General features: G+C 55.2%; 6 protein-coding genes across 6 annotated transcripts; 4 read left to right on the top strand and 2 right to left on the bottom strand.

Moving 5' to 3' along the window:
- Positions 1 to 854: 854 nt before the first annotated feature.
- On the top strand, positions 855 to 2,839 carry GUITHDRAFT_116837 (hypothetical protein; the record flags this gene model as incomplete). The annotated part of the gene is made up of 2 exons (XM_005823893.1): positions 855 to 964; positions 1,009 to 2,839. The coding sequence occupies 2 exons, from the start codon at positions 855 to 857 to the stop codon at positions 2,837 to 2,839; spliced, it is 1,941 nt and encodes a 646-aa protein (XP_005823950.1).
- Positions 2,840 to 3,305: 466 nt separating this feature from the next.
- GUITHDRAFT_155084 (hypothetical protein) lies at positions 3,306 to 3,949 on the bottom strand (the record flags this gene model as incomplete). The annotated part of the gene is made up of 1 exon (XM_005823894.1): positions 3,306 to 3,949. A coding segment is annotated over exon 1 (530 nt), but the record flags the coding sequence as incomplete, so codon positions are not given.
- A 1,040-nt stretch (positions 3,950 to 4,989) lies between these two features.
- On the top strand, positions 4,990 to 6,004 carry GUITHDRAFT_116838 (hypothetical protein; the record flags this gene model as incomplete). The annotated part of the gene is made up of 4 exons (XM_005823895.1): positions 4,990 to 5,049; positions 5,102 to 5,508; positions 5,714 to 5,890; positions 5,944 to 6,004. 4 exons carry the CDS (start codon positions 4,990 to 4,992, stop codon positions 6,002 to 6,004), a joined length of 705 nt encoding a protein of 234 aa, XP_005823952.1.
- Positions 6,005 to 7,972: 1,968 nt separating this feature from the next.
- On the top strand, positions 7,973 to 8,745 carry GUITHDRAFT_116839 (hypothetical protein; the record flags this gene model as incomplete). The annotated part of the gene is made up of 4 exons (XM_005823896.1): positions 7,973 to 8,037; positions 8,082 to 8,163; positions 8,219 to 8,564; positions 8,627 to 8,745. 4 exons carry the CDS (start codon positions 7,973 to 7,975, stop codon positions 8,743 to 8,745), a joined length of 612 nt encoding a protein of 203 aa, XP_005823953.1.
- Positions 8,746 to 10,908: 2,163 nt separating this feature from the next.
- GUITHDRAFT_116840 (hypothetical protein) lies at positions 10,909 to 11,975 on the top strand (the record flags this gene model as incomplete). The annotated part of the gene is made up of 2 exons (XM_005823897.1): positions 10,909 to 10,968; positions 11,022 to 11,975. 2 exons carry the CDS (start codon positions 10,909 to 10,911, stop codon positions 11,973 to 11,975), a joined length of 1,014 nt encoding a protein of 337 aa, XP_005823954.1.
- A 312-nt stretch (positions 11,976 to 12,287) lies between these two features.
- Positions 12,288 to 15,404, bottom strand: GUITHDRAFT_116841 (hypothetical protein; the record flags this gene model as incomplete). The annotated part of the gene is made up of 14 exons (XM_005823898.1): positions 12,288 to 12,379; positions 12,429 to 12,460; positions 12,803 to 12,843; positions 12,899 to 12,934; positions 12,984 to 13,031; positions 13,086 to 13,121; positions 13,173 to 13,309; positions 13,378 to 13,674; positions 13,797 to 14,751; positions 14,800 to 14,886; positions 14,949 to 15,050; positions 15,113 to 15,190; positions 15,247 to 15,335; positions 15,380 to 15,404. 14 exons carry the CDS (start codon positions 15,402 to 15,404, stop codon positions 12,288 to 12,290), a joined length of 2,055 nt encoding a protein of 684 aa, XP_005823955.1.
- Positions 15,405 to 15,958: the final 554 nt, after the last annotated feature.

Below are 15,958 nucleotides of genomic sequence, written 5' to 3' on the forward strand. Positions count from 1 at the left end.
TCTTCATCTTCATTTCCCGCATTTCAAGCCTACGAAACTTCGTATGATCGACTCCCTTGCTACCCTTGTTTCATTCGTTGCTTCCTTCCTCCTTCCCCATTGCTCCTCCTTCCTGCCTCCTGCATGCACTTACCCAGTCTATTCACACATTCGAAACACATTCTCCTCCTCCTCCTGCTCTCCTCCTTCTCCTCCTTCTCCTCCTCCTCCTCCTCCTCTCTCAATCCTTCTGTCATCTCCCTCGCTCCTCCACTCCCTGCATTCTCTATCTCTGCTAACTTCCGATCTAAAAAAGCTAGCTAGCATCTCGATCATTTTAAAAGCTTCAAGTTCCCCTCAGAGTTTGGTGAAAGGCAGCAATTCATATGAGCTTGTGGCTTGGAGGATCCAGATTCGCTGCCACCAAAAATGGTCAGGGACCTGCAGGGAACCAAGATGGCGGGGGGAAGCGAGGAAAAGGCGAGGCGGCGTCATGGCAGGACATGATGGAGCAGGGGAGGAGGCAGGGGAGGATGTGCTAGGGCCACAGACATTACAGCAAGACATCAACGGGGGGAGCATCGATCCTGGCCTCTTGATCTGCTCGGGTTCCTTGTTGTAGCCGTTGCCCCAATCTCCTGGCAGCAGCGGCATCAATGAGGGCATCAGGGTTGAATTCCCCAATCCCTCTCCTCCTCATGGCGGGGCTGATGGCTCAAGTCGTCAGCTCCTTCTCTCCGCCGAAGGCTCTCGGACCTCCTGCCCTTCATGCTCACGACTATCCCCGTCCTCTTCGTGCCAGCCCTAGTCGAGCTCCTCTCCTCTGTCCTCATGGGGTGAGGCACCAGCTCAAGTTAACGGCGCTGCTATCCGGCATGTCGCACTTTGAGCAGAACAATTTCGAGATCGCCTTCGAGGCCGACGGCAAAGTGCTAGACGATGGCGGGCGAGACGAAGGGGACGAGAGTCTCTGCTTGCTAGAGCGGTATGTAGCCTCTGTGCGCTCTTGTTCCTCGTCTGATGCTTCAGCGTTCTCAGGGAGATCTTATTCGAGACTCACGAAGAGAAAAAGAGCCTTGAAAGGCTCCTGAACGAGGTCTCAGCCAGGGATGCGCGGTGGATGCATGACAGTAACGGAGGACAAGCTCGGATGAAGAAGTTTGTCAGGAGATTCGCTGAGATGCTGAGGAAAGCAGGGTACAGGCCTCTGTCGGAACGTGACGTTGCGATCAGCGAAGCCATGTCTGCTCAGGGCGTTCTGAGAAGCGACATAGTCACCGACGAGTCCTCCTTCCTCCGCCTCCTGGCCCGCAACGACTCGCATGCATACATATCTCCGCGTATTTTGGTATGGAGGAGAGGAGTAGCAGTGGAGGAGGTATCGGGGGGGCTTTACCTGCAGAAGCTGGACTACCTGCAGAGCAGCATTCTCCTCGCCCTCTGGCGCTCTGCCTTGCAAGCGGTGCGAGGCGTGTGGGAGGAGATGGAGGTAGCGAGAAGCATGCTGAGAGATGGGTCGTCGACTCTGGTTGACGATGTTCGGACTATCATGGGCATGTCAGCACCAGACAAGGTAAAAGATACCCTGGGTGGAACTCTGTCGTCAGCGGAGCAGACCTTCCTTCAGCTGGCTGTCAAGCTGCTCGAGCGATGGGGCCTGGTCTCATCTCCAGCTACTCGACCTCTGTCGGACTTCCATCCTTGCCTGATGTCTCCTCCTTCTTGTTATGACGTCGTTCGATTCGTCGGGCTGGCGGAGGGCATTCAGAATGCCTATGAGGGGGCTGTAGACGCTGTTGGGAATCAGGGAGGACTGAAGGCTTTTCTCAGTGCGTTCCTGCGCCCTGTGTACATAGAGGATCCGATCTTTGAGAGTATTGTTGTCATGTACGCGAGGAAACAGCGCGAGGAACAATCGTACAGAGTTGGAGTGTTGCCTTTCCTGGTCTACTTTGTAAGACTGCTCTCCCTACATGCGATCGATCCGAAGCTGCCGTTCCTCTCGGACCGACCGCTTGTTCCAGGTCGGACAGGACGAATTCATGTGAAAGAGAGCTTGCATGACAGTCACGTGTACACGGAGTACTCCATCGATGTGAAAGATGTGAGGAGTAGCAGCTGTCTCAGGCTCCTCATCGCAATGCTATACAGGTTCCGCCCGGCATCCAAGAGTATCGAATTCAAGATTCCTGTGAATGAGCCGTTCGCGCTAGTCAGCGTTGCGAGGTCAAGGATCAATATCGTCATGCTGAACAGCAAGCGAGAGGAGATGAAGGTTTCGCAAGAGCAGGAGGCGACACTGGAGCTGGAACTCATTGGATATCAATCTGTAAATATTCAGAACATCAAGTCGATCTGGCCTGACAGGCAGCTGCAATTCCGACCTCTTGACAGCTTGCGGCTGGATCTTGTGACTTTCACGACGTTGGCATCGGTCTTAGCTCAGATCAAGCTCGACAATCCTTACACCGATGCTGCTGCGCTAGTGACCACCACCGCATGGATCCTTGGAGCTATCTTCCGCTTCAACGCCAGAAGAAACGCGTACGAGCTACAGAGCTCTCGAGGCCTAGCGAGGAGAATCACTGCTCGCGGCCTCAACGTCATCAGGATGGCAGGGGACAAGGCTTTCCTTCAGCACATCACTAAGGCTAGGCTGGTCTACGACTCCATCCGATCTGCTGGCCCCCAAGACCTGGCTTCGATTGCAAGCATGTGTGAGGACAGGCTGAAAGCGAAGCATCCCGCCTGCGGAACCAAGATGGATGAGGACGAGATCCTGTCCCTCCTCAAGGATCTTCAACGGCGCTCCCTTGTGGAGGAGTGTCACGGAAAATGGCAGATGAGCGAGCTGGTGTGATCCATTGTTGTTGCATGTGCATGAAAGGAAACGCTTTATTGCTGTCAAACGTATTGCGTAACATCGCTTGAATGGACATAGTCCGAGAAGAATCCTTCTTGATGTTCCTCACGCGATCCTCCCGCGGCAACTTGTCAGGACTTGCTCCATCCGTTTATCATGGGGCAGCTTTGATATTGACTTCCATCGTGATACAAGGGTCTCGCCCGTTTGAAAGTATCTCGGTCGGTCGCTCCTCGATGGCCTAACTGGCTCGGTAGCAGGCAAGCAGCTACGAGGCGACAAGACATCTTTCTCGCTGTCAGGCGCTGACCAAATTTTTGCGATCTCTGAGCTCCAGTCATACTTGATTGATGCTGGTTCTGATCTACGATGAATGGCACTTTCCTGTTTTCTTGGTGTGGAAACGCCTGGGGTCTCTGAATGAACTGACGGAAGTGAAGAGAAGGACGAGTACAAGCAGGTTTTTTCAAGCGAGTTTGCCTTGGCCTTGGCGTCTTCTGTTCGCACATGATATTGCACTTTACGTGGAGACACCAAGATATGGCTGCGGGGGGATGTAAGCTTGAGAGGCTGACTGTCTTCTGGTGCTTCGTCTCTACGCACTTTAAAAGACACCTGTTTCATCCTTAAAACCGACTTAGAATGAGCTTCATCAGGTGACTTGCAATCTTTCCCGCTGTAGCTGTCTGCGGGAGTCACTCTGTCTGGGGGAATGCTACCTCCGTTAGACCTCCTGACCTGCTCTACCTGATCATCCCCTTCATCCTTGCATATCAGTCCACCTAGCCATAGCTCGTGCGATGAAGAAGAAGGCTGAGCATAGCTCCACGCTTCAGCCCAGTCATCGGAGATAGACGCCAGAGTTCCCGTCTCCCTGTGTTTGGTGTTGCTCTCGGAATCAGTTCGGTGCCTCGAGTTTTTCTCTCTTGTCTTCTTCAGTACTTCGGCGAACACGAACACTATCTCTTCTTGCACTTCTTTGTGGTTCAGCCCTGCCAGGTAAGTTCCCTCAAGAGAAGCCGTTGACGATCTCCTCTTTGTTTCTGCCATCAGTCCTTTGCAGCCTCCGCGCTCTCAACTTGCTACCGTGACTTCCATTTCTGTTGGACCTATCACGAGTCGTGACCTCCAAAGAAACGGCTGCGAAACTCGAGACTCAGGGCCCGGCGAGATGCTTCCCGGCAGGCTGAAGTTCACTCAGCCGGGGCCGCGCGAGCCTGGCCCAGGCCGCCCCCGGCCCGAGGTGCCAGGTGATTGCCAGGCTGCGCCGCTCAGGCTGCCACCGGAGCACTGCGGCACCACGGTACTGAGCGCAGTCACCGTACCGGGTCACCCGATCATGGCACAGCGGCATCGACCAACCTGGGCAACAGTGGGCTGACCGTACTCGTGACTGGCAGGCCGCGCTGAACTTCGGACCGTACACCACCGTCACCGGCGGCAGGTATCTCGATCTGCGGAGTGCTTATTTTTAACTTAACTTTCAGTAAACTTTGAAAAAAGGTAACGCTTATTAACCTGCCATATTACCCCTGATCTCCTCTGTATACGATAGTAATAAGTGTGGGATGGTTTATATAATCAGGTCATTGTTGTGATCGTACAAATACTATGAGGTAATTGTACTGAGAAATCTCGCTGTGTAATATATGAATGATTCAAATAAATGACTTATAAATGTGTTGACTTGAAAACATTGGTTGCCCGCAAGAGCGAGAACCAACCCAGAACGGTTCGGACCGAGCTTGAGGGAACTCGCAACTCTTCGGAGCGACTCAAAAACAAACCAGATCGGATGACATAGCGGGGTTTCCCGAAGCTTTATAATTGAGGTTTCAAAAATCCTCGACGGCGTCACCCGCTAGGAAGAAACAACCGATAGGACCGGATCCTAGGATATGCCGATCTCCTAGCCTCAGCTGGTAAGACCGGGAAAAAATCCAGTCCAATATATCCAAGCCTGGCAGGGATTATTGTTGCTTCCTAGCGGCTGAAACCTTTTTCACTGCGCCTGCGTCTCATCTACGGCATCAAGGCGGCTCAGGTCCCTGCAAGACAGAGCAAGCCCCCACGAGACTTGCAGACAACAGCAAACGTCCAAGATACTCAACTTCTTCAGTGTCGAGAAACTTGTAAGTGCTTTCCCCATGGTCCGCCCCTCTGCCTCCCTTGAGAACAAGCGCATCGCCCTCGCCTTCGCTCACATGGTACCCCCCTCTCCCTCCTCCCCCCGACCCCGCTCACCCCCTTCCTCTCCAGGTGACCTCCCCGGCTCCCGCCTCCGGCCCTGCCCGTCAGGCCGTCTGCCGTACGGGTCGCTACAGCCTCTACGACGCGCTCAGCGCCTGCTGCCCGTCGTCGGTGATCAACCAAGACCCGTACGTGGGCAAGTACGGGCTGCGGGCGATCGAGTTCTGCAAGGTGGTAGAGAGCGACGGCTTCGTCAAGGTCCGGCACCAGCGGCCCAGGGCCAAGGGCGAGGCCTCGAGCCCGTCGGGCTTGTCCGACGCGGGGGCAGAGGAGGTGCGGTACGTGTACGCGGGGAGGCGGTGGAGGGACCCGAGGGACAAGGAGGACATGCGGGCGCTGAGGGAGGCGTGGGAGGAGCTGGCAGGGAGCTCGACCATCTTTGCGGGGCAGTGTGCGTTGGAGCGGGTGGTGAGGGTGTGCGAGGAGTACAGGGGGGGCTGGGCAGAGTACCAGGCGGGGCTGTCGCGGCCGCTTCCGAGCGTGACGAGGAGGCGGGGGGAGGGGGGGAAGCGACGGCGGCTGGACGAGGCGGGGAGATCAACGTCATCGCCTTTGTTTTCATCAACGTCTGATGGGGAGGAGGAAGGGGTCTTGTCACATTGTGGGCACGGCATTGGACAGGGGTATGGAGGTGCAGAAGGAGCAGAGCTGGGCAGGGGGATTCATGGTGGAGAAGACGATGGGGAGGCTGTCAGACATGAAGAGGAAGACGTCAGACTCTCCGGCGAATGGATGGATGAATGGACAGAAGATGCGGTTGGGGGAAAGCGTGATGAATGCGCTTCGGAAGAAGTTTTGGTGCGGTCAGGCATTGAAGGTCAAAATCTGCGACCAGTTGGCTTGATTTCTAGTATTGAGGAGATATTTGATCTGGGGATCAATGAGGAGGACATCATCGGTATCGTAGCGTAATGGCCCCTAAATCCGTGGATCCTGGTGCTGATGGATTTATTGAATCCCAAAGTCAAACACCTCTTCCTCTGCGCCCCCATGATTCATGGCCTCTCTTTCTCATCTTGCGTATGTATTGAGCAGTGCGTTCCTCTTTGTTCTGCCATGCCAGCGTCCCTCCCTCCTCCGATCGTTCAACCACCTGTACTGGGATGTCACTGTGATATCTCTTCAAGTATCCAGCATGCTATTGCCGCTACAAGCTTTTCTTGCTCTGACGTAGCTGTACACTCGAGTACATGCTTGCAAGGGAGGTTGGCCCAGAGGTCACCTCTCTCGAGCTAGTCGAGCATGGTTCAAAACTGATTTACTCAAAGTTGAGTCGAGTCATCCCTCGTCACCACTTCACGTACGGACTCGCTCCTGCACCCTGCGAGACAAGCAAGACCAGTCACATCCTTGCAAAAAACTGCCTCTACCTCCTCCTTTCAGCCCAAGGATTGTTCGCCCCTCTGCCTCCTTCGAGAACAAGCGCATCGCCCTCGCCTTCGCTCACAACATGGTACGCCCCTCTCCCTCCTCCCCCCGCCCCTCGCTCAGGGAGCTCGACCATCTTTGCGGGGCAGTGTGCGTTGGAGCGGGTGGTGAGGGTGTGCGAGGAGTACAGGGGGGGCTGGGCGGAGTACCAGGCGGGGCTGTCGCGGCCGCTTCCGAGCGTGACGAGGAGGCGGGGGGAGGGGGGGAAGCGACGGCGGCTGGACGAGGCGGGGAGGAGCTCGCCGAGCTTAACGACGTCGTCAGAGGAGGGGGAAGAGAAGAACTGGGATCAGCTGAACTCTTTTTTTTGCTTTGAGCCTTTAAGGGTTACCCCTACTTTCCACGCAAATTCCTGTCTCATCTCATGGAATGTCCTATTGTTTCTGGAACCATAATGCTTGTATAGAGTCAGTTAACATCACCGTAAGGTCAGGCTTTAAATGATCGTTGACTCCGATAGACTGGCTGTCAACTGCAGGTGAACCGATCGGAGAGCGATTCCGCACGGAAATGTCGGATGTTCATGACTTAGGCCCCTCGTCTGCTCATGTCGACGGTGGTCATTCAAGCTCGGCAGACATATTGAGGAGCATCGAGAAGTGGCTGGAAGCAGGGATCGCGGAGTCAGACGTTCTTGGGATCGCATCGCAGGACGACGGTGTTGATTGTGTTGGAGCGCATTGCGAGGCAGGGTGCAGTGTTTGCGGTAGGGAGAACGCTTTATAGCTATGGTGTGAAGTGAGGACTGCAGGCATGTAAGCGGTTGAGGGAGTGAGAATGAAGAGGATGTGAACTGGCGTTCTCAGCATCGCGGAGGAGAACTGTTTTGCCACAGTTGTAGGACAAGTTATGTTGGAAGGTGTTTTGGCGCCAGAAGTAGCCTGTCGTTTTGAATAAATACACATCAACAGTGTACAAGGCATCATGTGCAGGTTGAGGGCACTTCTAAGGCTTGGTTAGACCAATGGCAGCCTTCTTTGCATAACTAGTGTGAGACTGGTACTCATGGTTGTAACCCATTGAAGTTTGCCGGCAGCCGACTCTAACTTGTAGTGCGCTTGCTAGGAGGGCAGAGAGATCACAGAGCTTCATGTGAAAGTTCTACTCGCTCAGCAGAAGACGGCAGATGTAGCTCATTGCCTGAATTGCTCTAGTTGTGGTGGCACATATCAACTCACAAGTCGGGCAACGCCGGGTGCTACAGATAGCTTCCGAGCCAGGCAACACCTGCACAGACCTGCAGCAACACCTGAGGCAACACAGTCAAGTTACCTCCGTACGTGGACCCCCTTGATTAGGCTGAATACAGGGGGTACATCTCCGACGTCATGAGGACTCCGTCCGGTTTACTACTTTTTTATCAGAATCCTTTTGTTTACCTTCAAAAGACTTTTTTTCGAGTCGGAAAGGGAGTAGTAATGACGACGTATGACTTGATCCTAGCACCTCCCTATGACCTTTCCTATGACCCCTAGATATGTCCCGAGGGCAACGGGATTCCCCGCTGAGACCCCTCAGTAAAACGACCCTTTTCTACTCCCCCTCCAGTCTTTGGTCGCAGACTCGAACTCCCTCTCCTCTCCATGGTCCGCCCCTCTGCCTCCTTCGAGAACAAGCGCATCGCCCTCGCCTTCGCTCACATGGTACCTCTCCCTCTCCCTCCTCTCCCCGCCCCTCGCTTACCCCCTTCCTCTCCAGGTGACCTCCCCGGCTCCCGCCTCCGGCCCTGCCCGTCAGGCCGTCTGCCGTACGGGTCGCTACAGCCTCTACGACGCGCTCAGCGCCTGCTGCCCGTCGTCGGTGATCAACCAAGACCCGTACGTGGGCAAGTACGGGCTGCGGGCGATCGAGTTCTGCAAGGTGGTAGAGAGCGACGGCTTCCTCAAGGTCCGGCACCAGGGCTTGTCCGATGCGGGGGCAGAGGAGGTGCGGTACGTGTATGCGGGGAGGCGGTGGAGGGACCCGAGGGACGAGGAGGACATGCGGGCGCTGCGGGAGGCGTGGGAGGAGCTGGCAGGGAGCTCGACCATCTTCGCGGGGCAGTGTGCGTTGGAGCGGGTGGTGAGGGTGTGCGGGGAGTACAGGGGGGGCTGGGCAGAGTACCAGGCGGGGCTGTCGCGGCCGCTTCCGAGCGTGACGAGGAGGCGGGGGGAGGGGGGGAAGCGACGGCGGCTGGACGAGGCGGGGAGCTCAACGTCATCGCCTTTGTTTTCATCAACGTCTGAGGGGGAGGAGGAAGGGGTCTTGTCACATTGTGGGCACGGCGTTGGACAGGGTGTACAGGGGTATGGAGGTGCAGAAGGAGCAGAGCTGGGCAGGGGGGTGCATGGTGGGGAGGACGAGGTGGAGGCTGTCAGACATGAAGAGGAAGACGTCAGACTCTCCGGCGAATGGATGGATGAATGGACAGAAGAAGCGGTTGGGGGAAAGCGTGATAAATGCGCTTCGGAAGAAGTTTTGGCGCGGTCAGGCATTGAAGGTCAAAATCTGCGACCAGTTGGCTTGATCTCTAGTATTGAGGAGATATTTGATCTGGGGATCAATGAGGAGGACATCAGCGTAATGGCCCCTAAGTTCGTGGATCCTGGTGCTGGTGGATTTATTGAATCCCAAAGTCAAACACCTCTTCCTCTGCGCCCCCATGATTCATGGCCTCTCTCTCTTATCTTGCGTATGTATTGAGCACTGCGATCGTCTTTGTTCTGCCATGCCAGCGTCACTCCCTCCTCTGATTGTTCAACCACCTGCACTGTGATGTCACTGTGATATCACTTCCAGTATCCAGCATGCTCTTGCCGCTACAAGCTTTTCTTGCTCTGAAGCAGCTGTACACTCGAGTACATGCTTGGCCAAGGGAGGCGGGCCAAAAGGTCACCTGTCTCGAGCTAGTCGAGCATGGGTCAAAACTGATTTACTCAAAGTAGAGTCGAGTCATCCCCCGTCACTACTTCACTTACGCACTCGCTGCTGCACCCTGCGAGACAAGCTAGACCAGTCACATCCTTGCAAGAAACAGCCTCTTCCTCCTCCTTTCAGCCCAAGGATTGTTCACCCCTCTGCCTCCTTCGAGAACAAGCGCATCGCCCTCGCCTTCGCTCACATGGTACCTCTCCCTCTCCCTCCTCCCCCCGCCCCTCGCTCAGGGAGCTCAACCATCTTCGCGGGGCAGTGTGCGTTGGAGCGGGTGATGAGGGTGTGCGAGGAGCACTGTACAGGGGGGGCTGGGCGGAGTACCAGGCGGGGCTGTCGCGGCCGCTACCGAGTGTGACGAGAAAGCAGGGGGAGGGGGGGAAGCGACGGCGGCTGGACGAGGCGGGGAGGAGCTCGCCGAGCTCAACGACGTCGTCAGAGGAGGGGGAAGAGAAGAACTGGGATCAGCTGAACTCTTTTCTTCCTTTGAGCACTCAAGGGTTACCCCTACTTTCCACGCAAGTTCCTGTCTCATCTCATGGAATATCCTATGACTCCGATATACTGGCTGTCAACCGCAGGTGAACCGATCGGAGAGCGACTCCGCACAGAAATGTCGGATGTTCATGACTTAGGCCCCTCGTCCGCTCATTTTGACGATGGTCATTCAAGCTCGGCAGACATGTTGAGGAGCATCGAGAAGTGGCTGGAAGCAGGGATCGCGGAGTCTGACCTTCTTACAATCGTATCGCATGACGACGGTGTTGATTGTGTTGGAGCGCATTGCGAGGCAGGGTGCATTGTTTGCGGTAGGGAGAACGCTTTATAGCTATGGTATGAAGTGATGCAGGTATGTGAGCGGGTGATAGAGTGAGAATGAAGGGGATGTTAAAATAACCCATGTCAGTTTGCCGGCAGCCGACACTAACTTTGTAGTGTGCTTGCTAGGAAGACAGAGAGACGACAGAGCTTCATGTGAAAGCTCTACTCTGTCAGCAGAAGACGGCAGATGTAGCTCATTGCCTGAACTGCTCTATGAACGATTGCCACCATTTTGTGTTGTGGTGGCACATATCAACTCACAAGTCGGGCAACGCCGGGTGATAGGTTCCTAGCCAGTCAACAAAGTCAGGTTACTTTCGTACGTGGACCCCCCTGATTAGGCTGAATATAGGGGGTACATCTCCAACGTCTGTCCGGTTTACTACTTTTTAGGGAGGCTGTGTTTTACCTCCAAAAGACTTCTTTTCGAGTCGGAAAGGAATGGTAGTGACGGACATATGACTTGATCCTAGCACCTTCCTACAAACCTTCTTACGACCCCTAGATATATCCCGAGGGCAACGGGATTCCCCGCTGATACCCCTCAGTAAAACGAAACATCCCTACTACCCCTCCCCCCCCCAACTCAATCCGGCCACCAAAGATATCAATCCCCTCCAGTCTTTGGTCGCAGACTCCAACTCCCTCTCCTCTCCATGGTCCGCCCCTCTGCCTGCTTCGAGAACAAGCGCATCGCCCTCGCCTTCGCTCACATGGTACCCCCCTCTCCCTCCTCCCCCCGCCCCTCGCTCACCCCCCTCCTCTCCAGGTGACCTCCCCGGCCCCCGCCTCCGGCCCTGCCCGTCAGGCCGTCTGCCGTACGGGTCGCTACAGCCTCTACGACGCGCTCAGCGCCTGCTGCCCGTCGTCGGTGATCAACCAAGACCCGTACGTGGGCAAGTACGGGCTGCGGGCGATCGAGTTCTGCAAGGTGGTAGAGAGCGACGGCTTCCTCAAGGTCCGGCACCAGCGGCCCAGGGCCAAGGGCGAGGCCTCGAGCCCGTCGGGCTTGTCCGTCGCGGGGGCAGAGGAGGTGCGGTACGTGTATGCGGGGAGGCGGTGGAGGGACCCGAGGGACGAGGAGGACATGCGGGCGCTGCGGGAGGCGTGGGAGGAGCTGGCAGGAAGCTCGACCATCTTCGCGGGGCAGTGTGCGTTGGAGCGGGTGGTGAGGGTGTGCGAGGAGTACAGGGGGGGCTGGGCGGAGTACCAGGCGGGGCTGTCGCGGCCGCTTCCGAGCGTGACGAGGAGGCGGGGGGAGGGGGGGAAGCGACGGCGGCTGGACGAGGCGGGGAGGAGCTCGCCGAGCTCAACGACGTCGTTTGAGGAGAATTGCTGTGCAGGGCATGGCTGTGTTGAGGGGCGTTCATGGGAGCAGCAGCACAATCATCAATCCTCCATCTGGGGGACTTGTCAGGACGACTCAGAATCAGATTACAAGGAATGTCTTACAGCTCTGTCAAACGAACAACTCTTGCCTTATCTGGTCAAAAATGAAGATCTTGACTCGGATATTTTAGACGACGATCACGATACGGTTGAGATTGACAAGAGCTTTGATGAGACCCACAGGGCTCTAGAGATAGGAGCAGGAGAGGAGACAGTGATCAATACGCTGATTTCAAGTATTGAAGGCGTTTGTGAGATGGGCATGAGGCAGTCAGATATCATGTGTTTCGTTGAGGACAAACGATACTTCATGCCGTGCTTCGCATGTGCATAAAATAGATCAAACGACCAAAAGCAACAGTCCCCATATCATGAGTCTGTTTTCACCAATCTACCAACTCTTCTCATGTCTTGACGAGTATTTTCTCAGTATTGTTTTTCCTTCCTTTGATGACTGAGTACAATCCAGCCTGATTGTTTGAGCGCTGCCTCATCAATCTGTGACCTAAATAGCCTTGGCAACGCATCAAATGTCTCATCGAATTCGAAGAGCTAAGCTTGAAGCGCTTCTGTATATCCAAGAGCTGATCTACTTACCCTCCAAGCCATCACCTCCTGGCTCTATCATCTAAGGCGTTGAATTCTGTCAGTACGACCGTGGGCTGCTCTGACCTTTGAAGCCGCTCTGACCTTTGAAGCCCAGGGAGCCCAGAGCTTGTCCGAATCCATCTAGAGCCCCTGCACCGCAGTGGTCACTCATCAAGCTGCAGCACAAGCTCTCCCTCACCTTGAATCGTCTTCCCCGCATCTTCAATGGCGCTGCAATATCATCATCGACTCAGCGATCATCACGGCTATCAATCCAGCAATGAGATCATCATAATCACTATCACCATGATCTTCATCACTGTCCTCACATCCTCCTCCTCCTCCTCCTCCTCCTCTTCATCTTCATCATCATCATCATCATCATCGTCATCGTCATCGTCATCGTCATCATCATCATCATCATCATCATCATAATTTCCATCATCATTTCCATCGTCATTTGCATCGTCGTCGTCGTCGTCATCATCATCATCGTCGTCATCATCATCATTATCATCATCATCATTCTCGATCATTCTCGATCATCGTGTGGGTCATATCCACATTGCGAACCTCTCAGAAAGTTTTGCAAGCGTGTCTGGAAGTTCTGCAAGCTGGCAAGAATCATGAGTGTAGGAAGGTGGGAACAAGAGGATCTTGCAGGCAGACCTGCATCGGTCCCGCCTTTTTCTCTCTCTTGCCAGCCTGCTACAAACATCAGAAGCTACAACACAGCAACGAGTTTCCGTCTCACGCTCGTATTCTTGTTCGAGGACGTTAACTTTGCCTGATCGCTTACACCCTGAGTGATAAATGTATCGATTTCACCCACAACCGCATCAAAACGATCACTCACTGCTTTGCTCGGCCCGCCAGCTTTGTCAGCACCTCCCTGTACATCAACTTAGACCTTCGGATGCAAACCCATCCGAGCGCGTCTTACTGGCTTGACGACTTGACTCGGAACTTCGCCTGCCAGACCATTCCTGTCATTCCTCTTGCCCTCTTCGCTCTTGCCAGAACCACTTCCAAGTTGATCTCCAGCGCTTCCCTGACTCGCTTCTGCATCGACTTTCTTGCCTGCAAAGCGTACAAGGGACCGAATGAGCCTCAATGAACAGCTACAACGCAGACAGTCTGTGACTCACCAGCAGTCTCTACTGCCTGCTTCCCTCGTGCACCCTCGTCCTTGGGCTCCTCCACTACCCCGGAGGGACTGGAAGAGCCCTGGGCTGTCGCATGTGCTGCAGGGCGCGGGGAGGATCCTTGAGGCCTGTCTGCCTTTATCCCTGGGACTGCGGTGCCTCCTAGACCCTCTGCTTCCCTTTCCTCGCTCGCGTTCGATAGCTGCGAGGGATCTGCACACAACGAAGCCTCTGCGTCAGGGAGAGTCGAGTGTTCTCCCGTGACGGGAGGGGCAGGCTGATCTTGCGCAGCCTTGTCACCTGGGGGGCATCAGAGCAATCAGATCGAATCGTAACTTTCAAGATCAGAGGAGAGCACGAGGCATTGCCTGTTTCCTGTTCTCTGCTGCCAGGTCCCAGCTTCTGCATGCCTTTCTCCTCACCCTGAGTTTCTTGCTTCTCCTTGCTGCTCGTGCTGGTGTTGCTCGAGCTCAAGTTCTGGCCCTTTTCTTGCGAGGATTTCGCTGAGGAAGAGCCCGCGTCCTTCACCATCCCTGTCAGGCCAGTAGCAAACCCATCGATGTAGTCCATGGCGCTCTGCTTTGCCTTCGGCAGCATCCAACCGGGGACAGCGACGGACTGCTTCAGCCCGCTGCTGGCCAACTTGATGATCTTGGAGGAGTTCTCCCTTCGCATCTCGTGGTTGATGATGACAAGAACTCTTCGCTTGAACTCCTCGACCGGCAGCCCCTTCTGAAAGGCGGCGTTGGGATGTGGCACCAGGTCCTCGGACAGCAGCCGGATGCTCGCCCCCACCAGCTTGCCCACCTTCTGCTGCTTCGCATCCAGCATGAGATCCGCGTCGATCTCGAGGCCGACGATCTCGAACTGGGTCACTTGTACATACTTGGTCTTCTTCTCCTCCTCGTAGCACCCGGCCACCTTCCTGTGCAGCAACTCGTACAGGATCGCATCCTCAGCCTGGTCCGTCAGGTTGGTTGCCGTCTTGCTCACTTCCGTCCTAAGGTAAGAAGTCACCCCGTGGATCCCTTGGTTGTTCGCAGCTTCTGTCGCTCCCTGTGCAGTTTCGCGCACTTGACTCGAGAGCTTCTTCACGCCGTCAACGGCCCACTTGTCGATCCCTCCGGCAGAGGAGATGTCCTGGTGTACCTCGGTAGCCTTGTTCTTCACAAAGTCTAACCCGAGCTCCAACACGTTCTTGGTCTTGTCTGCAAGGTTCTGCCCGGTGGAGAAGGCAAGGTCTGCAATCCCATCTGAGGCGTTGATAGCTTGCGTGACGTTTCCAATGAATGCCTCTGCTGTTTCTGGAACCAACCCGAGCAGCGACAGCAGCAGATCAGCCTGCGCGTTCTCCTCCTCCTCGCTGACTTCTTCAACCTGCGAGTCACGATGACGGCAGGGGCAGCATGACGAAGTCCAACACACCTCCTTGTTCTTCATCTTGCTGACAAAGACCGACAGGTTGAGACCCCTCTTCTCCTTCCTTTCGACCCACAGCCTGGGTTGTTCGATCTTGTTGCCGGCAAACAAAACTCAGTCAGGATGGAACCTCGGTGGACACATTCATCGATCACCAGTATCTTTTCCATCTTCACACACTTCCTCAAGATGGAGAAGAGCTTGATCGAACAGAAGAACGACCCCAACATCGCCAGGTTCTCATGATGGAACCCATCCTGGGGTGGCGCATGTTTTAGAAGCGATCATCGCAGCGCGGAACGCGATCATGGTCTCATACAGGATTCCTGACGGTCAGTGACTTAACTGCCACGTTGAGAGTTGCTGGCCACGAGAGCCATACACTAGCCGACTCAACCTGAGGCGTGAAAACCCAGGTCATACAGTTGAAGAGGCAGAGAAACACAGCCTCACGTCGCCATCTATCCTCGCTCTCTTCAAGAGCCGCCTGCACAGCAGTGTCGTCACGGGGGACACCAGGATGAGTGTTGGCAGCAGCGCAGCTGCACAAGCGATTAGATTCGCGCAGCAGGCGGAGGCAACAGACCTGTCACCAGACATGCCAACCACATGCTTGGAGAGTTCCTGTGCTTGCAGTGCAAGTGTTCTGAGCAGATCAATCAATGCATGACTAGCAAGTACATCAAAACTTCCTCTGTTCCCCGCCAACCCCCCAACCCCTGCCCTTTCAGTCGCTTCACCCTCCCCCTTGTTCCTCACAGGGCGCATTTTCCTGTCTTTACTTGCCCCCCTTTTCCCCCTGTGCTTGCATATTCCATGCTCTTGACCCACCCCCCAACCCCTTGCTCTCCACCCTACTCTCATTCTCTTCCTCTCTCTCCCTCGCTGCTGCTGCTGCTGCTGCTGCTGCTGCTACCGCAACTCTACCTAAGCAGCATCGTCAACAAACTTCTCCGGGGTCCCACCCTCAGGAGATTGTATCCACCCCATCACTTTCATCATGACCCCATCTGCCTCTGCAGATATCATCTTCTTGTACCCCTACTTCATACCTACCCACCCTATATTTGCCTCTCATTCGTAACACCCACCCCCTTGTATCTCGGCCCAAGGATGCAGCCAGCATTCGTCAGAATCAATACCCTCGGTCCGGGGGCACGGTGCC

Source organism: Guillardia theta (assembly GCF_000315625.1).
Source record: "Guillardia theta CCMP2712 unplaced genomic scaffold GUITHscaffold_101, whole genome shotgun sequence".
Classification (NCBI taxonomy): Eukaryota; class Cryptophyceae; order Pyrenomonadales; family Geminigeraceae; genus Guillardia; species Guillardia theta.